The 27,501-nt window shown below is 38.4% G+C and overlaps 1 protein-coding gene across 2 annotated transcripts in view; it reads right to left on the bottom strand.

The window, feature by feature from the left end:
• The window catches only part of WNK1 (WNK lysine deficient protein kinase 1), a 128,130-nt gene that overhangs the window by 55,902 nt on the left and 44,727 nt on the right, over positions 1-27,501 (bottom strand). For both annotated transcript variants that reach the window (XM_070947706.1, XM_070947707.1), the window contains exons 2-5: positions 22,337-22,509; positions 18,099-18,319; positions 16,188-16,345; positions 552-640 (exon numbers count right to left, since the gene is read on the bottom strand). In XM_070947706.1, coding sequence (XP_070803807.1) covers positions 552-640; positions 16,188-16,345; positions 18,099-18,319; positions 22,337-22,509 — 641 coding nt within the window. The remainder of the gene's footprint in view (positions 1-551; positions 641-16,187; positions 16,346-18,098; positions 18,320-22,336; positions 22,510-27,501) is intronic.

The raw sequence follows: 27,501 nt of genomic DNA, 5'->3' as shown, positions 1-27,501 counted from the left end.
CCCATTCTTTAAACAAGAGAGGACAAATTGGAAAGTTATGCCTTTTCTACAAAGAAAGTAATTAGTGCAACTTGAAAAAAGACTATGAGTGTAATTTGACCTTGATTGAAAGAAATGTTAATGTGTGCAAAATCAGTACCACATTCATATATTACACATTAAAGAAGCAGTCAATAAACTAGGACCTGTGAACAAATACAGCCTACTGCCTGTTTTTGTACAGCCGATATGCTAAGAAAGAACAGAGAGACAGATGGAGATTGCCAGGTTAGAGTTTTAGCTGGGTTCCCAAGGCAAGGGACAGGGCTGAATACCAGGGCATATTAGGTGGGCACCTCTCAGAAGATTCCTTGCTTGCAGCCTGGCACCATCCCAATGGCAGCTGCACTAAGTCTGCAGACACAGAGAGGTGGGATTTCGCCCTTTACTGAAAGAATTTGCCAACGTTTGTACTAGAGTAGTGATGCATTACAGATATTCCGAAAGATTTTCAATCAAAACTGTCAATGCAGCCCATTTCTACTGCTCAATCCAAGCAGAAAAACATTTACCTTTCATCTTTATTTTGACGAATGCATCCCTCAATTATTTCTTTCACTTCAGGAATAGCTACTTTATCAAAGCTGGCTGGCTTGACTCCCTGAAACAAAGAAGTAACACCAAACAAAGAAAGTCATGATCATATATTAGTTATCTTTATATATCTTATCTTATCCTATCCTATCTTATCCATCTATCCACCCACCCACCCACCCACCCATTCAACTATCTACCTACCTACCTACCTACCTACCTACCTACCTACCTACCTACCCATCTCCTGGAATCCCTGGTCCCAAAAATGGCAGCTAGTTAGTTGTTTTCAGGAAAACAAGCCCTTGCCTATTATGCTATACTCTATTTATGTCCCTAACTATCTTTGAATGAACTTTTTTTGCCTCTAAAAGTTTCTAATGGAGACTTTCACAGGCAATTGTTTTTATAACAATTGTTTTTATGGGTGAGACAATTCCAGGCCACTACTGTTTTTATGTGGCCCACAAGCAAAGAGAGGACAAGTGACCAGGCAGAAAATTGGCAGGCTCAAGCCTCAGTTGAACTCCCAGTTGAGCTTCCAGAGCAAAGAACAGGGCATTTTGATCATCATCACCATCCTATCTTTCATCAGGAGGCTAGCCCCATCTAGAGCAGCTCATGATACAGATTCCATTTAGAAGAAGTATTTTGGATCATCCAGAATGCAAGCATGGCAGACATCTGGATCATTAAAGCAACCATGTCACCTTCCAGGATCATGAGGCTGTCACCTACAGCTGCACACTTCTGGATATGGAGGTAGTTTCTTTAGTGAAATGCAGACTAATAACACGTTACATTCCCAAATGTTCCAAAAAAAATCACTTCCAAATTGAATCCAAAGCATTAGTTTCATTAAAGAGCAAAGGCCATTGGCATTATTATCTTGTGACCATATATTTTATTCATTATAGAACATGGACACCAATAGCACATTTTTTGAATTAAATGTGCAAATGTAATTAAAATTAAAGCTGTTCCCCAATTAAAATATAATAAACAAGTTTTGATTCATTGAATCTACATACTATATTACTAAAATAATATGGTCATTTCTCCATGCTCTCAAAAGGTGTCCCTACACACATAACATGTGCCATCACACAAGAACCATTCTTTCATCCTGTCAGTGAATGGAGAATTTATTTTCTAACATGGTTTTTATTTATTTACATTTTCCATGTTTAATCATCTATTAAAAAGTTTCTAACAGGTGAAAAACACAGACCCAGTTGAAAGATATAACATTCAAAACCACTTACATATATAGAATATGAAAATTTTATATCTCTCAAAGATTACCCAACAACAGAAAAGAATATTTTGAATAGAGTCTTTCAAGTTAAAAAAATGTTTAGTATATAAACAAAGTTGCACAGCAAAGTTCAGATAATTTTCTGAAAATTATTTAAGTTACTATTGTTCAAGAATAACTTGTATTACAAAAGTATACATAATCTAATACCAGATGAAGTAAAAACCACTAGATACCAAAGTATTGTGCTCACTGGACACATAAATAATGAAGTTAAGTTTTACATATTTTGCATACGCCATGCAAAGAGTCACTAGAGAAGATTTCCTTGTTTGGAAAAATTGAGGGCAATAAAAAAAAACCCCACAAGAGAAAGCAAGGTGGCTAACTACAATTACTAATGGCATAAGCATGACCTTAGCTTACTAGAACTCAAGAAGCCATTATTGATAGACAGTCCTGGTGAAATCCATTGTGTCATGAAGGTCAGATCTGACTGAATTGTAAACAACAAATTACCATCTAATCTTCATTCAACCATCTTCCCCATAGTCCTCCAAACTACTCATTTTATTCAAACGAGTACCAACCTCCGAGTCTTATTAGATATCTTTGTGAATTTCAGTTAACTCATATTCCACCAATTCCTTTAATTATTTATCTAGATTCAGGTGATATAAATCAATGATTTGTTTACACTGTTAGTAAAATTCAAGGATTAACATACACAGATGTAGGCTGAAATAGATGAGATAAGCATACCACTCTTTCAAATAGGCAATACAGAAATATACCAGTCCACCTTTTCAGGTTTAACAAAAGGAAATGTGTAGTATTTCATGAAAACATATGTGCAAGCATGCAGGCATGCATTGAGGTACTATAAATAAACCTTTACCACCATGTCCCCTCCACACACACACTTTACAGATCCACATCTATAAGAACCCTGATTTTTTTAAAAAAATCTATAGTCAGCATTCTTGGAACAAGACAAGAACATCTATGTCTGTCTGTCTGTCTGTCTGTCTGTCTGTCTGTCTGTCTGTCTATAGATACTGTATGAAATTAAAAATCTAAGAAATATAATTTTTTATGACAACACTTTCTCTCACATGATAATCTCCCAGACTGAACATCTACTGCATTTGTTCAGTTCTTGCAAACATGTCAGCTGACAGTTACCTTTAAAATTCTATTTGATGTTCGTTAAATTGTTTATTTTAAAAAATCATAATGATCAAAGTATTTCTCTCTTGGATAGGTCTTAACTTGCCCATTGAATGTGTTGAAGACTGGTGGATGTATTTCTCTGTAATACATTCAAAAAAAATTTCCTAACTGTTTATAGTATGCTTACAGATAAATTGTTTTATCTGCAATCAAAATGAGCTCCTACCAGATCAACAAAACAGAATATTCATTCTGCAGTAAAATGTCTTCTACATATTTAACATGGGCATTAGCAGGTATTCTGATTTTTTTTTTTTTGCACAAGATGAATCTTTCTATTGCACATAGTTATAGTTAGAATTTAACCATACCTGCCTCACATGATATATGAGTTGTCCTAGAATTCATTGTATCTACACAAACTGCAACTTAACTTTATTCCTAGGTTAACAACCTTCAGTGTAGAAGAACCAATATTCTGAACAATCCAGTTAGATCAAACAGCTAGAAAAGTACAGATGATGGTAATTATATATTCTTGTAGCTTCAAACATTAAAGGCTTTCTATTACACTCCAACATGAACGTAACATACCAAATTAACCAGATCTTCACAAAACATAAGTCTTAACATCTTTATGAAATTAGTCTGCCTACATAAGAACATTCCTATCCATATACAAACACTAAATCTTAAAATTAAGCGTTGACATTATTAAGTATATATATATATAATCTGATAATTGTTCAAGTAGAGTCTGATTTAAATATGTATCTGTGTGATTGAAATTCTTACCTCTTTAACACACTCCTTGTGAGAACAACAGAAACAGTGTGAATTTATGATGAGAAACACCGGACAAAAATCTCTCTTTGAAAAATCCATCAGGAAATACTGTTATACAAAATGTGCGAAAAAAACTGTTCTATTTGGAAAAGACTGTTAAATGTTACGCTTAACGCACAGCAGAAGGAAAGCACACATCGAACTTTAAAGGAAACATATCCTCTTCATTTACAACTTTACTTTCCCTCATCGTGTGCAGTCTGTAGAAGTCAGAGCTCTGTTGAGAACACTGCTTTCACAGCCTAGGACCCTCGAGACAGAGAACACATCAGCAATGTCATGCAATATGTAAATCTGTTTACAGCTCCTCCCATTTGCTTTCCTGTAACTTCTTACAAAGTGGTAAGGAACTTGAACCAGTGCTATTCAATATACTGTAATATCATGCAGAAAGATAAAGAAAACAGAAGAGAAAATGAAATATTTTTATTTCTTGAAAGATTACTTATCAGTTGTTTTGCAAACTTAGTAACAACAAGGGGAAAAAAAAACAGGTTACAGAATTCCTTTCCTATTCAGTTTCCATTGCAATCTTTGCAAGATTTTACAATACATTTTATTCCATCCTAGAACAGAATAGAAATTAATAATTATATCAAATTATTGTTATGGTTACTGTTGTATTTGTCACTATTATTGTCACATTAGTTAACTTTCAGAGAATACAACCGAAATTGCCCTAGTACTCTTACACTTGACAGAGTAGTTGTATCTAACAGCACTTTGAAGTCAAATAATTTTAGGCAAAGAACTCCACACTGGTCTGCCATCAGCCTACTCTGAGTAAAGTTCAGATGAAGAGAGCCACAGAAAAATCATGGGGCCTTTCATACACACACACACACACACACACACACACACACACACACACACCTATCTACATTCATTGTAACAGTCAAAAGAACCTGTTTTATTAAAAAACTGACCAAACAGAAAAGTGAAATACATACATATTATATCTTTTTAAAGAAGATACAGAAAATATGTTGCTGCTGCTTTTCCATAATGTAAAGCTTTTATTTAGACTAATTTTATTACATTTTGTGATGACTTCTGTAGTTTACTAGACTGCTACCACTTAATGTTATTACTGGATGATCAATTTGTTCTTTTAAAATCCTTCATCTTTATTTTTGTAAGACTTGTTCAAAAAATCTGAGATGCAGAATGTATTTAAAGAACTGTTTGCTAGTATACCTAAATCATATCCATAACTACATTATATATACACCATTACATACATAACAACATTACAGGGAGATGTATACCTGGTGGGACCTAGAAGAGGGGCCTTCTCCGTGGTGGCTCCATCTCTCTGGAACATCTTTCCCCCCGAGATTAGAACGGCCCCCACCCTAATTCTCTTCTGGAAAGCGCTGAGGACCTGGTTCTGCCAGCGGGCATGTGGAACCCAGAGCGGGATGGAGCCCATTAAATGGCTTGTGTGATCGGCTGTTGCTGGGGCGGGAGGTGGCATTAATTTATTTGATTTTTATGAGTTTTACTGTTTTTTAAATGTGGTTTTTTATATTCTGGAAGCCGCCTTGAGTCACTATGGGCGAATAGGCGGCAAAATAAATCTAATAAGTAAATAAATAAATAAATATACTATTATATATACACCAGCTGCAGTTCACCAATGGTATAATACACAACTGCCTGTATAACATGTATATGGAGTATCCCTATGTGTGTAAAATATCAGGAAAGCTATACAGGTAGTCCTCGACTTACAACCGCAATTGAGCCCAAACTTTATGTTCTTAAGTGAGACATTGAATGGTAAAGGAACTTTTATAAATTGACGACTATCTGTAACAGTTGAGATAGTGCTCAGGATTTCTTCAAAACAAGAGACTTAAATACAGAGTCTGAAATGAATTTTATTGAGAATTACTTTAATCTTCTTTTAGACTTTATCATTAATTATGTTGGCCTGTAAATTCCTGAGTCAAGCTGCACAAACAAAGTGCTTTTACAAGTCTACATTACTATTTTGCTAGGCTATTTTGGTGCTAGTTTGAACTAGATGCAGGCTGTTATAAACCATTAAAGGAATTTTAAAAAGAACCCATGATCCCAATGGAAAACAAAGTTGACCTTGCTTCCCTTTAACCCCAGGGCAATAACATGCAAGGCAGTTCATTTGCTCAATGCTCCTTGTGAAACACAAACTCCTATTATTAGCAACAAAGTCTGGGAGGCTTGCATATTTAATTCCTTCCTTTTGGCTCTATAGTGTGCCCTAATAAATACAGCTTTTAAATGTATTATTTTAAAAAAATAAAAATATAGCCTGCTACTGCTCTTGTTCTGTTTATTCAATATTAACATAATCTAATTGCAAAGTTAACTTGTAGATGGTAAAGGTACCTTCTTTAATTAGCCATATTAGATTTTAAAACCACACTATGATATATTTTGCTGAATCTAATTATTCCATAAAGTGATATTTTTTAAGAAGTCAGTTTATGAAACAGATTCCCTTCATTTTCTTTCATTAGATAATTACTGGCATTCATGTGAGCAAATATTCATGCCACTAACCAAAATCACATTAGATAATTTATAAGATGTATATGTATATTCTGTATAGTTATTTTTAAAAAAAAAAAACTGCAAAAAATCAAATTAGAATCAGATTTAATATCTCCCTCCTCTGTCTTCCCTCTCCACAAACATACACATCCAATATAATCTCAGAATCACACTTATTCAGGAAGATGCTATTAGCATTACTTGCAGTTTCCCTCTTAAAAGTGATTTTATTAAAGCATGCAGCAACTTTACTGCCATTTTCTGCAATTCTAGTTAGATGTGTCATCCATACATTTTTTAAAGGTCAGTTAACTGCAATCACACTTTCAACACTTGTTCTAACTTGGCTCCAAGTTAAATGAGGACAAGTAAATGAAATAAATATTGTATACAGTTTTTTCTCCTACTGAAATTACTAGAAACAGATTGCTTTAAACAGTACTGTATTTTTTTCACCAACTGTTTAACTAGGCTTTGGAATTTGAATCTTCTGGTTGTCCTTTAAAAGTGATTGAGTAATATAAATGCAGGTGATGCCTTGTTGAAAAATAGGACATATTATGATAAGTAAAGCCTCTAAACATGGATAAGTCTAGATCAGTATTTTTCAAACTTGGCAAATTTAAGACATGTGGACTTCAACTCCCAGAATTCCCCAGCCAGGTTGCCAAGTTTGAAAAACACTGGTTTCAAAAACACTGGTCCAGATTGTTTTAGTTCATGAGTAAGAATAAAGTAGCCTAAAAAAATTTAAACCAAGCTGGATTTAATAAATCCAAATATTAAATGTTCAGATCCTTCATTTGCAATTAATCAATTTCTATAAATCTAGGTCTAAAATATATAATAATTTAGATACATATCAATTATATAAACAGTCTAGACTTCATTAATTCTGTGTTCTCACACTAAGCCACAAAAGTTATATATACTTATAAGAAATATGTAAGAAAAATGTATGAATTCTTTGTAATTTATGTTTAAATTTTAAATTTTATTTATACATATAGAAGCTGTATTTATCCATAAAATATAATTATAATATAATAAGAGCCTTGGTACTACAGTGGTTTAAAGCACCCTGTTATTAACACAGCTGCCTGCAATTTACTGCTGGTTCGAATCTCTCCAAGGCTCAAGGTTGACTCAGCCTTCCATCCTTTCTAAGGTAGGTTAAATGAGGACCCAGTTTGTGGGGGCAATAAGCTGACTTTGTATAAAATATACAAAAGGATGAAGGCTATTGCTGAGCACATTGTAAGCCGCCCTGAGTCTCCGGAGAAGGGCGGCATATAAATCAAATTAAAAAAAAAAAATGTATTGAGAACTGATATCACTAATTTTTTAACTTATAATATTAAATTCAATTATATCAATTTGACATGGAAAATGCTGCCAAACAGTCTCCATCTACCGTTTCCCCCAAAATAAGAAATCCCCTGATAATAAGCCCAATTGAGCTTTTGAGCGCATGGCAATAAGGCCAAGCGCTTATTTCAGGGTTCAAAAAAATATAAGACAGGGTCTTATTTTCGGGGAAACACAGTAATATTTTTAATTGCTCCTGGTGTTTTCCCCCCCAAATTCTTCTTGAGTTGCTTTGACTACAACCCTAACCTTATTTTCTTATGAATTCAGCAACATGGTTTAGATCAGGGCTGTCAAACTCGCAGCCCTTGGGTCGGATGTGTCACATGCTGGCCATGCCCACACCCGATTTAGCAAAGGGGAAGTCATGATACGTCACGTGACAATGCCATGACACAAGTTTGACACCCCTGCTCTAGATGATAAAGCTGAAATGTTATTTAATTTAATAATTCCAAGACTTAATTACATGTTCTAGAAAAGATTTATTTCTATTTGTGCTATTTGGTTGTCCATAAAATTAACATTTCTATGCCGGATGGACATTCTAACAATTGTCTCAATACTGAAGTTTCCACTTACCTAAGATCTTTGATTTGCTACATGTTCCCAAGTTACTCTATTATATGTGTAAATAGCAGTCCCATCTTATCTGGATGCTGTTTCAGTCATATATATAAAGCTGAATTTTATTGGAAAGATGTTTTCAAGTTGAGCTGAACTCCTAACTATATAAATATAATCATTGTGCTTCACATATAACAATTGAAGGGCATTTACAGACAAATGCAATAAAACTTGGTAAGAAGAAAAGCCATAGGACAAAAACAAAACAAAACCTATCAATCCTATCAATTGGTTCTATATTATGGATTAAAGGGTAGAAAATAAATCCAAGAGACTCAAGGACAGAATGTCCTTAACAAACTGAAACAGTATGTCTTCATTTGTGGTTAAATACTTAGTGTACCTCCAGGAAATTAATAACAAACTCAGATCTAACACACATTTGTATGGAAATACAAGAGACTAACATACCTGAGTTCTTAGCCTCAGGTGTTCGGCATAGTTATAGAATGGTTTGGAATTTCATTATTTATTGTTTTCACAAACAATTGTACTATGATCTTTAACTATTTCGGGATTTCACATTTTTGCAGTCTTTGTTAATAGAAGTCAAATTAGAGAACTTTGGAAGCATATTAAAATTATCCACATGAACCAATATCAATTTTTAATTCTTAGAATGTTTAATTATACCAATTTAAAAAGTTTAACTTTATAGCTCTGGGCCGTGTTTAGTTATTTTCTGAGTTTAAATTTCCCTCTATATGCTGTAGCTGGTATGAAATAATGTTTCCAATCCAAAAGCAAATTTTATTCAAATGAAATGATGAACTTTACAAACCATAAGAGAGTTCTTCCCTTATTTTACAATACTATATCCTACCTGTATCAAATCAAAATTAAGGTTATTCAAAGCAACATTTTTAGATATGTAGAGATAAAAAGGAAGGCAGAAGGAATACCCATCAAGTTTGCAGGTGTCACGAAGCTGAAGGGGAATGAATGATACATTAGAATAGCAGCTCAAGGTTCAAAATATGAACAGTAGATCCCATCCAATAAAATGCTGTTCGGAGAAATGAAATGCTGCACTTAGGTAGGAAAAAAATGGATACACTGATCCAAAACAGGTATCTGAATCAGAAGAAGTACTCATGAAAATGATCTGGATATTCTGGTAAGCATTACATTATATTACATTAAACACAGTTAGCAATGAGGGGCAGCTGCCAAAAGAGCTAACAAAATCTTAGGCTGCATCAACAGAGGTTCAAGACTGAGATCATGAGAAGTGACAGTTCTGTTCTATGCTGTACAGACAGAACTGGAAATATTGTTTCCAGTTCTAAGATATAAGGATGCTAAGAAACTGCACAAAATACAGAGAAGAATTAAAAATATGTTGAGAACCTTAGAGGCTAAATCCTATGAAGAATGGTATTTAATCTAAAGAATTTAGATTAATTTTAAAAGATTAAAAAAATGATATTTAATCTAAAGAAGAGAAGGCTAAGGAGATATAGTAGCAGTGTCCAGATACTTGAAAAGGGTGTGTTATTAGATTCGTATCGTATCCCACCATTTTATATAAAACTGAAGATGGTGAGCATACCTAATTCTCCTTCTCCCATTTCCCCACAACAACCCTGTGAGGTGGGTTTGGCTGTGGGGTGGGACTGGGTGGGAGGAGCTGGTCCAGAGTCACCTACCCAGCTTTCATGCCTAAGGGAAGGCTAGAACTCAACAGTCTCCTGACTTCCAGGCCAGCATCTTAGCCATTATACCAAATTGGCTCTCATAGCTCCCAAGGGCAGGGCAAGAACCAATGGAGGTAAACTTTACAGAGAAAGATCCAAGCTCAAATTAAGGAGGAAAATAAGGAGGAATTTCCTGACTTAAAAGTGGGAACTTTTAAGCAGTAGAATAGCTTGCTTCCTCCTATGTGGGTTCCATAATTGGAGGTTTTCAAGCAAAATTTGGACACTCATTTGTCTGGGACAGTGTAGAGCTTCTTGCCCTGGAGAAAAGAACAGATAAGATTTCTAAGATCTTTGAGAAAATTGATACAGCTCAAAATATCTTTTTCTTGCTTTGATTAGAATATTTCATAAAAGAGCAAATGAACTCAAACATCTGCAACTATTATTGAATTTTATTGTTCTAATAAAAATATTATTGCAATGGATATATTTTTATTACTGTCTTATGGCCAAGAAAGGAACGACTATGTTTTAGTCTATTTTAAAATTCACCAGCAAGGAAAAATAAGACAGGAAAGAGGGATTTTATGTTGAAAAGAAGGCATAATAGTGTAATAGTTATGGAGTTGAAGATGGAGAAATGAAGAACGATACGGTTGTATAGAAGTACAGCGAGCAGGCTATTTAAGAGAGTGGTAAAAAAAAAATAGAGATGAAATAATGGTAACACTGAATGATATGAAATCTGGACTTAGAACTAATCAAATGATGATAAAGCAATTTAATAACCCCGGATCACCCCAATGATGCCCTTGAAGTGATGTCCCGGTGCCTGGAGGCCGTACGGATCTGGATGGGGAGGAACAGGCTCAGGCTCAACCCATCCAAGACTGAGTGGCTGTGGTTTCCGACGTCCCGATATAGTCAGTTGACGCCATCACTGACTATTGGGGGCAAATCATTGGCCCCCACGGAGAGGGCTTGCAACTTGGGTGTCCTCCTGGATTCACGGCTGTCTTTAGAAGAGCACTTGACGGCCGTGACCGGGAGGATTTTTCATCAGGTTCACCTGATTCGCCAGTTGCGTCCCTTTCTGGATCGGGACTCGTTACGCACGGTCACTCATGCCCTTGTCACCTCCCGCCTGGACTATTGCAATGCTCTCTACATGGGGCTCCCCTTGAGGAGCACCCGGAGGCTCCAACTGGCGCAGAGTGCGGCCGCACGGGTGGTAATGGGAGCGACATGGCGTTCCCATGTAACACCCCTCCTACGTGAGCTGCACTGGCTCCCGGTGGTCTTCCGGGTGCGCTTCAAGGTTCTGGTTACCACCTTTAAAGCGCTCCATGGCTTAGGACCCGGGTACTTGCGGGACCGCCTACTACCACCAATAGCCTCCCACCGGCCAGTACGCTTCCATAGAGAGGGGCTCCTCCGGGTGCCGTCAGCGTTAAGGGGGAGAGCCTTCTCTGTGGGGGCACCTACTATCTGGAACGAGCTCCCCCCAGAGATATGGAGGATCCCGGATCTGCGCACCTTCTGCCACGCCTTAAAGACCTTACTATTTCACCAGGCCAGCCTGGCCTAATTTCCCCCCTCTTTTATAAAAGATTTTTAAAATTTTAAATATCTTTTAGTATTTTATATATTCAATTTTAAATTGGTTTTAAAAGTTTGGGGTTTTAAATTTGTTGGGGCCAAAATTATTTAATTTGATTTTATTCTATTTTTTAAATTTTGTATTGTATGTGTTTTTATTGTTTGGCTGTGCACCGCCCTGAGTCCTTCGGGAGTAGGGCGGTATAGAAATCTAATAAAATGAAATGAAAATGAAATGAAATAAATCACAACAGGAAAAAAGCACAAGAGACATTCTTAAACTACCGTATTTTTCAGACTATAAGACGCTTCAGCCTATAAGACCCACCTAGCTTTTGGGGAGGAAAAAAAGAAAAAAAATCTGCCTCTGCCTCCCAGCAATTTGCATCCTTGCAGCAAACAGCAAACAGCTGGTCAGCTTCAGCACAGCCTGACTTAGCACGAGCAGCTGATTGGCAGTTGGATCTGCCTCCTGGAATACCGCCGATCAGCTGTTCCAGGTGCCGGGGATCACCACAGCCCATCGCCACCATCCATCATCACTGCCGCCTATCGCCACCTCTACGTGCCTCATTTTCGGCCTCTGCACGTCCTATTTTGGGCCTCCGCTTACCCCATTTTTGGTCTCCGCGTGCCCTGCCCCTGGAATGGGTCCAAAATGGGACATGTGGAGACAGAAAATGGGCCGGGTGAAGGTCCAAAATAGGATGTGCAGAGGTAGCAATAGGCAGCAGCAGGTGGCAGCGATCCCTGCAGCTTGGAACAGTTGACAGGCGGTATTCCAGGAGGCAGATCCATCCACCAATCAGCTGCTCGTGTTAAATCAGGCTGGGCTGAAGTTGACCAGACTGTTGGCTGTTTGCCGTTTGCTGCAAGGAGGCAAATTGCTGGGAGGCAGAGGCCAAAGGGTGGGGGCCAGCAGGTGGGTGGGGCTTCAGCAACATTCGCTGTATAAGACGTGCAGACATTTCTACCCACTTTGGGGGGGGGAGAGTGCGTCTTATACACCGAAAAATACAGTATTATATGTTATATGTGTGGTGGATCAGATACAGTTTAAATATAAATGTAATTTATAAATTAGGCAGATTACTAATCACCTTAGATATTTGCTGATTTGAGATTGCCCTTTGAAATAGTTCTGTTTCCAACAGTTCCTGAAGCTTATGAAAAGTGAATCTGATTTCCATATGGAAGCCATTCCACAGCTCTGGTGTTGTTACAGAAAAGCAGTACCTTCTAGCTTTGGGTCCTCAGCCCACCCCACCTCCAAATCATTAACTATAAGTAAATGTGCCCTGCAAGATCTAGCGGAGCAAGCAGCTCTGCAAATATGCTAAGCCATAAAGATAAATCCCAGCACCTTAAAATGTACCCAGAAATACATTAGCAACTAGGGCAGGATTCAGAAAATCAGTATTCTGGGCTCCCATTGCTGTAAAGCAGGGGTATCAAACTCAAGACCCGGGGGCCAGAAACAGCAATGGACTGGCCCGCAGTGCCTCTGCCACCAAAAACAGAGCTTGGGATTGCTGCATGCGGTCTCCCAAGCTCTGTTTTCGCTGGCAGAGGGTTGCAGAAGGCCATTGCAACTGAAAACGGAGCTCGCAAGGGCTGCAGGCAGCACTTCCAAGCTCCGTTTTTGCTGCAGAGGGCTGCAAGGGGCTGCTGCAGCCGAAAATGGAGCTCGTGACGGCCGCAGGTGGCACTCCCTACTCCGTTTTCACTGGCAAAGGTTACAGGAGGCCATCACAGCCACAACAGAGCTCAGAAGTCCATTTTCACTGGCAGAGCGCTTGGGCCACCACAGCCCCCCCCGACATGAGTGATGTCAAACTGGCCACACCCACCCTGGCCTTGCCCCCCGTCCCCCAAGGTCAAACACAACCCTGATGCAGCCCTCAATGAAATCAAGTTTGACACCCCTGCTGTAAAGTATACTGACTGCTTCTGAACAGATGCAGTTTCCAAGTAATCTTTATGGGCAGCCCAAATAAAGTACACTATAATAGTCCAATCAGGTGAAAATTGGTTACTGTAACCTGGTTCTCCTGCATCAAGTTAGGCCATAATTGGCGCAGCAGCTGAAACTCAGGGACTATGAGTCCAGGAAGACTCTCAAATCATAAACCTGATCCTTCATGGGTAGTGTCTGCCCGTGCAGAGATCACATTGACATCTATAGAAATCCCAATGTAATAATAGCAACTCTGCCTTATGTGGGTTCACCATAATCTGTTCTCTCTCATCCAGACCTTCATAGTTTGCAGGGACCTGCACATGCCCATGGGCCGCCAGTTTGACACCCCTGACCTAGAGTGCTGCAAAGTTGGTCCATTACCCATCTCAACAGTCTTCCTTAAAAAGGGGAGGCTGGAGACTGGATATTGAGTATGCACAGTTTTATAGATAGCGATTACTTAAAAAGGTTTGCTGGCAATTTCTGTATACTTCAGAAAGCCAGAATGATAACAGGCAGAGGAAAAAATTGTTAAAAAGTATTATGCAAACATACATACATTTTTTTTTAAAAAAAGCCCTCAAATAGACCTTGATTACTTATGAACAGAAGAGCCTTGCCCCTGCCTCCTTCTGGCATTCTGATCTTCCCAGTCTTGGCATTCCTAGGCAATCAATCCCCTACTGAAGTACTAACCAGGGCTGCTTTGCTGAACTTCTGAGTTCACTCTAAGTTAGCTAGACGCTGCCACCTATTGAGGCAGAACAGATCTACCCCTTTATAAAAGCATTCATCTGAAGAAGCAAATATGTTTAGACATAACTTTGCACATATTACATCTTTCAAATCCTAATCAATTTCTTTTTCTTCTCCTTGAAGATGTATGTTAAACTTTTCAACCTAGCAAAGTTATTGCTCACATTTAAAATTAAGAAACACTTTCAGAAAAAGCATGGTAACTGATTACAGACATTACAGGGAGCAATAAATGCATAATTTAGCACAACTCTCTTTGCACTAACTATATTATTAAATTGCATCCAAAATAAATACTGCAGCACATTTGCCTGCAGTAAAAACCGAATGTATAGAGAAAAAGGCAGAAGATTGCATCACACAGAGAAACACAATAAACTGCAATTTTGTATCATTAATATTTTTGTGTTAATTGCAGTTAATTGCAGTTTTATTACAGTGTCCTGTTGATACACATTTCACAGAAAACCACAGCCTAAAGACAAAGCACATGCATTGTATACCAGAGATCTAAGATTTACTCCCAGCATTTAGAATTTACTCCCAAACAAGAAAAAGCCTAATTCTACCTAAAACCCTGAGACTCTTCTGCCAGTTAGTGTCAATTCTATTATATTGAGCTTAAAAGATCAACAGTCAGGCTCAGCATAAGGCAAATGGGGATGGGAACAGAGTACATGTTTTCCAGTAGGTCACAAATCAGACCAGGTAAGTGGAGGTAGAAACGGGAAGCACTGGGAAGACTCAGGATGCTGGGTAGACCTTCTGTATAGACCTGACTGGTCCTTGGTTTCAAGCATAGCATATCCATATCCATTTTAGTTTTACCAGGCTTTCCTTTCCCTACATTCCCCCCTCCCATCTCTGTATCAGCTGCAGCATGCAGGATATTGAAAGGAAGCCACAAGGAATATTGGCCAGCGTGTTAGAGACCAGGCTATGCAAAGAAGGGAAAAGAGAGTCAGGACTTTCCAGATTTTGTTTCAGCCAAAATCCAGAACCGAAATGTTTCAGCTTTTAGCTCTGTCAAACCACAGCCCAACTTGAATATTTTGGTAGACCTTCTAAGACACAATGTTTCAAGTTTGAAGTAATGCACATTTTGTGCGTACCCCTATGCAAATCTATTCAAATATTTTAATTTGGAAAGTCTAGTAATGAGACGTATATGTTCTAGCAATGTTATGGGATGTGCATGCAATATTAGCAGATTCCTTATTTTGCATTAGGCATTTTAACAGACTCAAAAACTAAACTAAACAGACTTTTAAAAAAACCTCAAAAGAGGCTGGCTGGGAACACTAAGTTTTACTGGCCATTCTAAATTCAAGTAAGTTTGGAGTTGGACAGATCTTCAGGGGGGCAGGAACTGAAAACATTTGTCTTCAAGGTCCCTGAAAGTAACATTCCCTCCATGAAAGCAGCTGAAGAAAGCCTCTTCTATCTGATCTTATAGGATGAACAGAAACAAATGTGGTCCTGAAGGTATCAAAGTTCAGAGCCATGAAGATGACAACCACCATTTTGAATGGCAGGTAGAAGGAAATTGGTAACCAATGCAACTCTCAGGGTAAAGGTTATTATATGGGGGGGCGGGGAATCTGATTCACCCATAGCTCTCTAAATTGCTACATTCAGTAGCCTTCAAGAACAGCCCATGTGCAGCATATTGCATTAGCCAAAGTGGGAGGTAACCAAAGCAAGCCCTCTCAAATACATATGGAAACTTTTCTTTTGTTCCAGCTTGGACTCTTGAAAGTTATATATCCACTCTCATAGAAGATTACAGTTCTTGTTTATCTGTGACAGGTGATGTACTTATTGTTAGAGAAATATATACAAAACTTACACTGGTCACTCGACGGTAGATCTGTGCAGCATTTTGACATTCAGAATAAGGATATTCAGATGTAGCCATCTCAAGCATACACATCCCAAAAGCATACACATCAACGGACTCATCGTATTTCTCCTCATACATCTCGGGTGCCATGAACTCTGGGGTACCTTAAATTAAAAGAACGATTCAGACTCTAAATGTCTCAAAGCGAGCAGAGGCTGCTGCCGTTACTCACCGCAGAACGGAGCAGATGGGGAGACCTGTGAGAAAAGAAGAAGTGGAGGCAAAAAGAAAAGGGAGGATACCCTCAGTCATTCTTTTTCGTCAATGAATCCCATAGGTCTTCCATTGCAAGGTCTTTGCAAGAAGTGAAGAATGGTAAATAGTTATTTTACCATTTATGTCAACATTACAATTCAAATTGAATTAGGAATAAAATAAGAAGTTTTAGTAGTAATTAACAAACTTGACTGTTGAATCCTAGATTGAAAATAAATGGAGAAAAATAAAAGTAAGAGACTAGTTAGGCTGAAAACCAAATATTTGTTAGCCACACTTACCTTCCCTCCCATTGAGAAAGGAGGTGCAATGTTTGTTTCAGCATACCTGCCTGCTCTCTGCTGTAAAGAATTAATATTGATTAGCGTCCACAGCTAGTCTCTGACCTGTAATGCTCCATTTATTTATTTTTAATAGTGTCACTTTTAAACAAAGCCTTGCAATGAAAAACCTGTCTACGAATAAAGCCTTCTTAAAAATGGATTTTTAAAATTTTCTGCAAAGGCCACTCACCAGAGCCCTTTTCACATACTTACCATTTCACCTGCAGTACATTTAATAGGCCTACTACAGATACAGGAAATAGTGAGGGAAATCCTATAGGCAAAAATACTCAGAAATATAAAGAGATTGAGTTATAGACACAGAGTGTGTGATTAACATCTTGAATCAAAAAACAATTTGCAGCAGATGCTTTATCTCTAAGATATGAAATGAATGCAGTTTCTCATACGGCAGAAAACTATACTATGTATTCAGAGATATTTAAAGCCAGAAATATTTACAATAAGAAAAGAATTATTTCCTGCACGCAAACCAGGTTTTATGCAAATTTACGGACAACCTTTTAAATCCCTATCCACCCTCCCATGGTTCAATAATTAGTATCTAAGTCTTAATTGAAAGTCAGCACACTAACACAACTGTTAACAAAAACTAAGAATATGGTAATTTTCCAATTGAAAGTTGAACACAACACATGGAAAGGGCAATGTTGTGTTCAGGAAACTGGTCATTTCCACATATTTTTTTTACCATTAATGTTTAATGTTTTTAGACTGGCTGGAAAGCAGGAAATGTTTCATTGTGACAAGGACAAGATATCTGCAGATAAAAACTGTACCCTTAAAATCAGTTTTAAGGGATCTAAAACAAGAACTGCATTCTTAAAAACACACAAGTGCAGACTAAAAAGGACAATCTTCTCCCTTGTTAGCCTGCTTCCTTTACACAGAAAATAGCAGAACAGAGCCGTTAAAACCAGTTCTATGGCAATAAAATATCTGGCAAATCCAAAGTGAATGCAAAACCCAGAAACTGAAGGTTAGATGGTAAGATTGCTTTTTTTTTTTAATGGATGTTTTGTGTCACCCTTTTGTGTGTCCCATTAGTTCCCGTTTGCAACAGATATTTAAGTAGAGTGCATATATTATGGTTTTAGCAAGAGTGTTCTGCTAATTGTAACAATCTATGGTATCAGAACTCTTCCAGCAATATACCCAAATACCAAAGATGCATAATGTACAAGGTCTATTATATCAAAGACTTTACGGCTGAAATATGGAAAAAGCTCAGAAGCAAGCTTATTTTGTTTTATTAAGAGTTTCAAATGAGACCTTTTAAAATAGAACTGGAACTTACCTATCACACTTTTGGCAAAAGAAGCTCGTTTTAAAGTTGCCAAGCCCAGATCTCCTATCTTGACTGATCCTGTGGGGCCAGTGATAAAGATGTTGTCACATTTCAAATCACGATGGATAATGGGAGGAGTGCGTGTGTGCAAGAACTGTAAACCTTTGAGTATTTGCCGGCACCAGCTTCGCAACACTTTGATTTTCATCACTTTAAATCTTTTTAAATATCTAGGAGAGAACAACCCAAATAAAATTAAACTTCATCTTGAAACTCATGCTTACACAGTAACATTATAAATATTTAAGAAATAGGATATTAAAAAGCAGTCTCTCATGTTCAATGAACCGACCATTAGGGGACACTGGCCAAAGATGAGACATACTCAAATACTTTTCTTTTTGAAAGTTAAAAAAAGGTGCTAAGTAGTTCGAAACAACAGGGATTAGAAAGATTACCTCTCCCACATTTAATTACATTGGACCTTCGAGAGAAAATATTTTAAATTGCTATATACTATTTGGGGCCATTGTGTACATTATATATAAATAAAACTAAAAGATTTGTGTGCTTTTTTTAAAAAAAAGCCATTAGAGTTTTTCAATCACAAAGTATGCTACATAGTAACACAGCATCTCATTTAACTATGTTTTTTCTTCATTTTTAGCAATTAAATTTGGAGCAAAAAAAAAATACTTATAGTTATCATATTGTCTTTGTACACACTGTTTACAAGAAATCAATAGAGATGCTTAGTGGAAGAAAAAATTCAACAGAGTCAATTCATCAGTTCTAGCAGGGTAACTGTGGGGCTCAAGCTTTTACAAAACCAGAAGTATGTTGTTTTGAAGTATGGAAGCAAAATTGCCAACAATTTAGTACTACTTTTTATGTTGGATCTTGCAGAATGTAGGATTTGCTGAATTGTATATCAGTGGAGGAAAAATCTACAGAATTCAATTTGATAATACTACTGAGAACACCTAGGAATAATAGAAAAGGATAAAAGGAATAAAAGCAGCACTATTATATATGTCAGTACTGATTACCCAATCAGGGGAAAGATGAAATTGTCCAAAAACAAACTCCTGATCTTTCAGAGGCTTGAAGTAATAATAATAAAAAAACTGGAATCTGTCGAAGATGAAGTCTGCCAAGCATGAGCCTTTCAGCAAATTCTTGACTTGTCTTGCTGACTGTTTTCTTTTATGATATTACCTAGTTTGGGTAATGAAATGACTGCAAGAAAACAAGCAAGCTCAGAGAGCACCAAGGACCCCTCATTTCAACCCTGAGCTACAATTATTCTCCTTTAGTATTTTCTTTCAAAGATGAAGAATAATACCATAAGATCACCAATCGTTGAGTTGATGTTATTCAATAAGTAGTATTACTATAACTGTATGTGGTACTATAACTGTGCTACAAAAATCCCAATGAAGTCAAGGTGACAGAACCCTCCCCCCCTCCAATAAAATTTAGAAGTCATCCAGAATTTTCCAGGACAGATACACTAGCTCCACAACAAGGAATTGGAAGTAGCAGGAAAAACAGGGGAAAGTAACCACATAATGATGGATTTCCTCTCACAATAAGCCAAAAATTAATGAATAATGGTAAAGAGAACGAAGAGAGCTTCCTCAAACATGTTCAGAATAAAAGAAAGAAAAACGAATCAGTAGCTGCTCAGTAAATGCAGCAAAGGATAACAATTATTTAATTCCCGATTCAGCTCAATATTCACTAAAAGGAAGATACACATTTTACACACACACTCCTGAAAAGACAGAAATGAGATTGAAAATCAAAATAAACATGGTCAAGGAATTCTGAATGAGTTTAAGACACCAGAACTAGATGAATTGCACAGGAAGATGTGGGTTCTATGTACAATTCAAGGTCTGGTATCACCTATAAAGCTGCAAAGGGCCTGGCTTCTTGTCATCAATTATTCCTTCCTGCCTGGTGGAGTTGCACCCTGGTTCCTGTCAATTAAACAAGACCCAGAAAAGGAATTATATCACTACAAAAATTCATAGAGCTCCCATCCTAATGACATTCAGAAAATCATTAAAAACGTGGTTTTCTCACAGGCCTTGGGATAAGATGCCTCTCCTTTTATTTTTTGTTGTTGTTAGTGTGTCACCTGTTGAATGGTTGTAAATTTCTTCTGTACTAGTTGCTTTTCTTTTTTAATTGTAAAACACTTGGAGTCATTAAGGAATCTGGTAGCCTTAAACTTAAAATAATTACATACATGCATATATACAAAGAAACAAACAAAACGGCATTTGTTAAACATTCAGGAGTCTTCAATGGATAGTAGATGGTGAAAACATTGAGCACATAAAGGCTTTTAAATAGTTGTGATCTTCCAAGACACAGAGTCACAAAATACACATAATGATTCTGTGGTCTTGTAGGTTCAAAGAAACACTTCAGCCATTTTAAAGAGTGTTTTTCCTCCACACTAAAAGCAGTAAATGTATCTGTGGCTTTAAAACCACTTATAAAGCCCCACATGGCAAGGGGCCGGGCTCTTTGCAGGATCAGCAGTCCCCACTGTCTCTGCCCAACCCATCAGGTCTAGCAGAGAGGACGTGCTTTATGTCCCATCACCAAAAAATGTAATGTTGTTGGTCCCTGGAGTCAAGCCTATTCCTTGGCTTTGCCAGGCATGTAAAAAAAACATTCCTCCAGAGATCCTGATGACCCAAACCTTGTTAAGACTTTCATAAGGTTCTGAAGATCTGGCTGTTCCCTGGGTATTGATTAAGGTGAGATATAATTATTCATACTTAAATAAAACAAACTAGGAATTATATTCAGTGTACGTACTCAAGATTTCTTAACTGTTTTTATGATGAAAAATTAAAATAAAACCAGTTTTGCTTTGTAAAGTAATGTATTTTCTAAAGTATGCTCCTTTTTTAATTTTTCAGGCATGTTGCAACTCACTTGTTTTGCCTTTTAATTAAAAGAATCTAGCTAAAATTTAAAAAGGGAGGAGAATGATAGAAAGCCAGGCAAGTAGCAATAAAAGAACCTGTAGATTCACCACATTGTCCATCCCTGATCTCTGATCCATTCTTAAACACAGATGGTAATTACTAGCTAAGAATATTTTCTAATGTGTTCGATTGAAATACCAGCTGTAACCCTTCTAAAATTTCTAATGTTTAAAATCTTACTAGGAGACAGATACTACATGGTTTACAACAAAATGATTGCTGTATACTGATTTCCTGGAGGAAGAATATAAATATAACATTATTTTTAAAAAAAAACATTAAAACTATTCTTAACTTGAGTATTCAGAGTATTCTCAGTACTCTTATAAATTCTCATTAATTCTTTTCCAATATTTACCGTGTTTTCCCCAAAATAAGACTCTGTCTTATATTTTTTTGAACCCTGAAATAAGCGCTTGGCCTTATTGCCATGCACTCAAAAACCCAATTGGGATTATCAGAGGATGTCTTATTCTGGGGGAAACAGGGTAGCAGAGATGTAACCAATCATAGTCTAAATGTGGGGCCTATCTGGGGAGCTCAGAGAATGTAAATATCAAAGAGGTAAAATGAATGATGCACGATTTAGCATTTTTCAATGTTCAACACTTAACTCCCTTGTACCTCCCCAAAACTAGCCAAAACATTCAGCCCTGCCCATCATGTAATATCACAAATTATATGATCTTGTAGTCCTTCAAGCAATTTATTTTTTTAAAAAATGTACTGTCTTCAGGCACATCTACTCTTGAATTATCTGTATTCGGAGCCCCAAAGTATGCATACACCTCAAAAATGTGTCTCCAATTAAGAAATTCTAGCTTCAAATAGTTAAACTGAACTACTTAGAATTAGAATGGTCTGATTATACTGTATATTTTAACACTATATGCTATTGAAATACTATGAATATTTGCCAATGCTTTACTGACCACTAGAGGACTCCCTTGCTACTTGTTTTGCCTGGAATTCTGGGCATTTGCTATAGTATGGACATGATGTGGCTTGCCAAATGAAATTCTAAAAAACTCCACTCATTTCCGCTCACAAAACAGCAATAGTCCCAGAATGTTCATAATTTTGAAGCCAAACTGAAACATGTTGACCTCCTCCTCATAAACAGTGGAGAAAAAGACTCCATGCCATATTTAAGGAGATTTGTGCCTAAAATGGAAATTACTATGCTTTCCTTTTCTTTTTGATAATTCAGGTTGTGCTCCACTAGCTTATACTTACGTTTTCAATGTGCCAGATGTCATAAGTTCTGTAACCAGAACAATACATTTCTTTCCCTTGACTGTAGATTCCCAGGAATCATAGAATCTAACAATATTAGGATGCTGAAGCCCTTTCAGCATTTCAGCTTCCTCCTTAAACCGTTGTCTTTCTGATTTGGACAGCTTCCGATCCTAAAAGAGATAATTAGCAGAAATGTATTATAAAGAGCTACAAATGAATATTAAAGAAATAGCTAGCCTCAAATGTAAAATATTTAAGGATCAAGATTACATGTTACAAGACATGAAAAGGTATTTTGACTAACAGTCTCTCAATTCTTTGTGTAAACTATTGATTACTTTCATCTGCAATTTCCTGCACAAACTGCCAACAGTAGTTGGTTTGGCTATTTCAAGAATTATGTAAGAGGAACATGAAAAAATGGTAGGAGATGAATAAATGTTGAAACATTTATTTCTTTTGCTCCTAAAAAGCAAAGTGCTCCAGACATTCTTTATATGTAGAACTTTAAAAATTTCTGTATTAAAAAAACCACTTTGGTAATTTCTTTCTAATTTTATTACAGCCTCTTATCAGACAATCCAAAGCACACAATTTAGTGCTCCTGAATAAAAAAGGATACATTTTAAATAAATATATGAAGAATACTGTTCTGTATTCTTATATTAATTAATGCCCACATTCTCAATCTATTAGCAGTATTTGTCCCTTTAAGACATAATTAAAAATAAGCTAATAAATGTAAATATGGAAAAACACTGAAAACAATACAAAACAGTACAGAGGCACCTCCAGGCAAACAGGGCAGCATATAAGTTTAATAAATAAATTACATAAAACAAATACCAAATCCCCATGTGCCTATAATCTAAGGGTATAGTAATCAGCCTTTATTGAAATGTCTTTTTAAAAAAGATCTATGAACTTTAAGAATATGATCCTATTGTTGTGTACTAATAGTAAATCCTTTTAATTTCACTAAGGTTTATTCTCAAATAAGATTGTACAGGTTAATTGAAATGTGTAAAAACAAAGTTAGTTGAAAATATTAAGTTAATAATTAAGATAACTTATTTAACTGATTAGGTCAACCACTGGATAATATACAATATATGCATACAGGGTACCAACTTGGAAGAGTGAGAAGAATGGAAAAGGAAATCCCAAGTTATGTTTTATGCAATGATTTTTCTACTGGAAATTATTACAATATATAGCCTACATAAACATGCAACTTCTTAGTATGCAAACATATGCATTTTTCCTACTTCAAAGTAGTCTCTCTGTAAAAAGAATCATATGGGAAACAGTCCTACAATCTGTACAAAATGACATAGTGGAAACACAATACCTATGTCATCAGTACATGAGAATGAAGTTAAAGTAGATGGTAAACCTTTCAAAATTTGAGCAATCAACTTTTCCAATATCATTTCTAAGATCAATTACTCAGTTCAGCTTCCTTTTGCTTCTCCGGTATATGTAAAGCATGAATAAGAAAGTGTTGGCCCTCCCACTTCCTGAGAAAAAGATCACTCATATGCAAATATATGTGTTTCTAAAAGATCTTGATGAAAGGCAGAATTTTAGAATATCAAAAATGCACTTAGTATGATATCTATAAAGTAAACCATGGCTCACAAAGCACAGTGGATGGATTTGTTCAACATAAAAAACTTGAAAAGAAGCAGACCATATTATGGCTTAAAGTGTATGAACCAAGCCACAAAAAGTGATCTGTGCATTTATAAATGGAATTTATGCTTTCCTCCTAAGTACTATTATAGAAACCTGGATCCGGATTCTGTTGTTTCATAAAATTAATCTAATATTTATCAGGGCATCAGCAAAGATTACATTCAAGGAGCTAAACTAAAGTTTGTTTATATAAGAAAGAGAAAGTAACACAGATTAAATGTACAAATTTTAAGAAAAGCTATACCTCAGTAGTCGTGCTATACTGGTAGTTATTGACCTAAAGAGCAAAAGCTACATGCATAGCATACAATGGTGAAATCCAAATTTTTTTTACTACTGGTTCTGTGGCGTGACTTAGTGGGCGTAGGAGGGGAAGGATACTGCAAAATCCCCATTCCCTCCCCATTCCTGGGGGAAGGATATTGCAAAATCTCCATTCTACTCTGCTCTACTCTGGGGCCAGCCAGAGGTGGTATTTGGCAATTCTCCGAACTACTCAAAATTTCTGCTACCAGTTCTCCAGAACCTGTCAGAACCTGCTGGATTTCACCCCTGATAGCATAGCATAGCATAGCCGTTACGTTATTAGTCAATGTGATTGGACACAGAAGGAATTTGTCTCACTTCCACTCAGATTTTGATAACGAGTAGCACAGATCTTTCTATCTGTTTAAAACAAACTCTATCACTCTACATGCATTTAACTGGAATGGGTGGGGTGGGGTGGGGGATGATTTTCATGGGGGCAGAAGAGGGACTTGGCACCGAAGGTTTCACTCCCAAGACGCCCCCGTCTTCCTATCTATAACTGTAGGCATTGAAAGCCTGGCTTTCTTGCAGCAAGGCTCCATAGAGACGCAGCACTTCAGTCCTCCTGGATGCTGCCATCTCGTAAAAACTGGGCTTCCCGGCAAGCCCCCTGCGCCTTTGCTGCCTCGGTCGGAGCCTGATTCCGGAAGTGGCCCGGGGAAGTGCAGAGGTTGGGACTCGGTTGGTGAAGTGGGCGCTGCACAGGGGGAGTAAGGCAAGGCGCTGCCACCCAAAACCACTGTTCCCACGATCTCCGCTGCCTGGAGATCTCCCCTGCCTCCCCGATTCCAAAAACGGGGCGTGCAGAGGCAAAATAAGAGCATTGCGTTTTCGGGCGGTTCCAGGCAGCGGAGATCACGGCAACAGTGTTTTCGGGTGGCAGCGCCTTGCTTTGAACCTCCTGCGCAGCGCCCAGCAAGCCACCAGTTCCTTGAAGATGCAAGCCCATTCAGCACACCCGAAGCCTGCAGGTGGTCTGCATGGACCACCCTCACCCTATGCCGCGCAGCAGCCATGGGGGCAGAAATCTTGGGAGGTTAAGGAGAAGTCTGCTGCTGTAGGGAGTGGGGATCTCCAGCCCTCGCACAAGTTGTGAAGGCAGCCTTCAGAACTGCTGGAGCCGCTTCCAGGCAGACCCTGGGAGGACTCAGAACTCTTGGTGGCTAAAGGGGAAGAAGAAAACTCTGGGCATGTTGGGAAGACACACACTCCTGTTGCTGGAAGAAGGGGAGAAGGGCTGCTTCTCCTGCAGTCCCCCCCCCGTCCTTGCACCTGCACTCCTCCCTCCTCAGCCACCTTCTCCTCCCAAATGGTCTTCGTGCCCAGAGGGGCTCCATCCGCAGTCGAGGTTGGTTCCCTCCCCTTGCTCTCTTAAACTGAACTGCATTGTGCTTTTCTGACTTGTTGATAAATGATCCTGGGAGAAAGCAGCAGCCGGCCACTGCAGAGGCAGCGCTGATCCGTTTCGGGTGGTCAAAAAGCCAAGCGGCTGTGGGGAGCTGAGACCTTTCTCCTTCATGCCATCCCCCAGCTGCTCAGTGCAGTTCAGTTAAAGAGAGGGGGGGGAACCAACCTCGACTGCAGATGGAGCCCCTCTAGGAACAAAGACCGTTTGGGAGGTGAAGGTGGCTGAGGAGGCAGGAGTGCAGGCACAAGGGAAGGCGCAAGGACGGGGGGGGGACTGCAGGAGAAGCAGCCCTTCTCCCCTTCTTCCAGTAACAGGAGTGTGTGTCGTCTCAACGTGCCCAGAGTTTTCTTCTTCCCTTTTAGCCACCGAGAGCTCCGAGTCCTCCCAGGGTCTGCCTGGAAGCGGCTCCAGCAGTTCTGATGGCTGCTGCTTTCTCCCATGTGCATCAGGGAGGAAAGCATTTTCAGGCAGCATTGCTGCGATCCCTTCCCCAAATCCAAAAACGGGGCGTGCAGCTGGCGCTGCCACTTGAAAATGCTTTCCTCCCCAAACGCGATGCACTTTTTTGGCCTCCGCATACACTGTTTTTGGAATTGGGAAGGGGGTCTGCCGCCCAAAAACGCTTTCCTCCCCAATTCCAAAAATGGGGTATGCGGAGGCCAAAAAAGGGCATCGCGTTTCAGGCGGCGGATCTGGCCAGGTGGAAAGAGAAGGTGAGTCTGCTGAGAAGGAGGCGGGTGCACGGCTTTAGGGGCTCCCGCTTGGCTAGGCTCCCGGGCACGGAGAGGGCTTAGGCAGTGGTGGCTCGTCACATTGCTGGGGAGTGAAGTCATCGTGGCCACTGTCTGCCCTGAGTTGCCCACTGGGCGGCCAGAGGAGGGACCAGTCGCGAACCATGGGGCCCGCCTTGTTCACCAAAGCTGCCAGACAGATTTCCCTCCCCCCAGACCATCCCAAAGAGGTTCGTTCCTCAGGTTGTGCCCCAACTCAGATCCCCGCTGCCTGGAACTGGCGTACGGAGCCCGAAAATGTCCAAAGGGTGGGGGCCGGCGGGTGGGCAGGGCTATATTCGCACTATAAGACGCACCCAGATTTTCACCCTCTTTTTGGGGGTAAAAAGGTTCATCTTATACTCCAAAAAATACGGTAATATGCTATGTAATATATGATATATGTAATACTAATATAAACTATGATCGCAAAATAACACTAAAAACACAGATCAGATGCAGATCTGTTTCCTACAAATCGCAAGTCATTTAAATAGAAATTTTCTAACAATTATTATAAAAGATGTAAATTGCAATTATAATTACAATTTTTAAAAAGTGACTTGAGAATTTCTAGACTCCCAGGTAATCCCAATTCTCAAACTGGATCAACAAAAAGATGATGATGTCAGACGGAGAGTTTAACAACTAGGATGCAGATATTGCAGGAGTCGGTACATCGCTCTTCACCACCAGATGGATTGGCACATCAGACCATTTATACTCTAGCCAGCCACTGTGAGAGGGTGGCCTTGACATTATTTCCTTGGTGTTCTTGAACAACATAAGACTCCTCCTACTGTTATTAGAGGACAATATAGCATTTTCTACCAATAGCTAGATTTACATCTTCCTTCTTTCCAGGACTTTCAGAACTTATGTCATCTTCTTGGCCATTCTAAGATCACCCCTTGGTCACCGGATGTACTCAGCGGCTGAACTTCTTGCTCTGCGAGACTCCCCCCTCTCGCAGACCT

This window comes from Pituophis catenifer, unplaced genomic scaffold (assembly GCF_029215685.1).
Source record: "Pituophis catenifer annectens isolate HBS135680 unplaced genomic scaffold, rPitCat1.0.hap2 SCAF_7, whole genome shotgun sequence".
NCBI classification, from domain to species: Eukaryota; Metazoa; Chordata; class Lepidosauria; order Squamata; family Colubridae; genus Pituophis; species Pituophis catenifer.
Note: the sequence above shows the minus strand (reverse complement) of the source record. Positions and strands in the feature narration are given on the sequence as shown.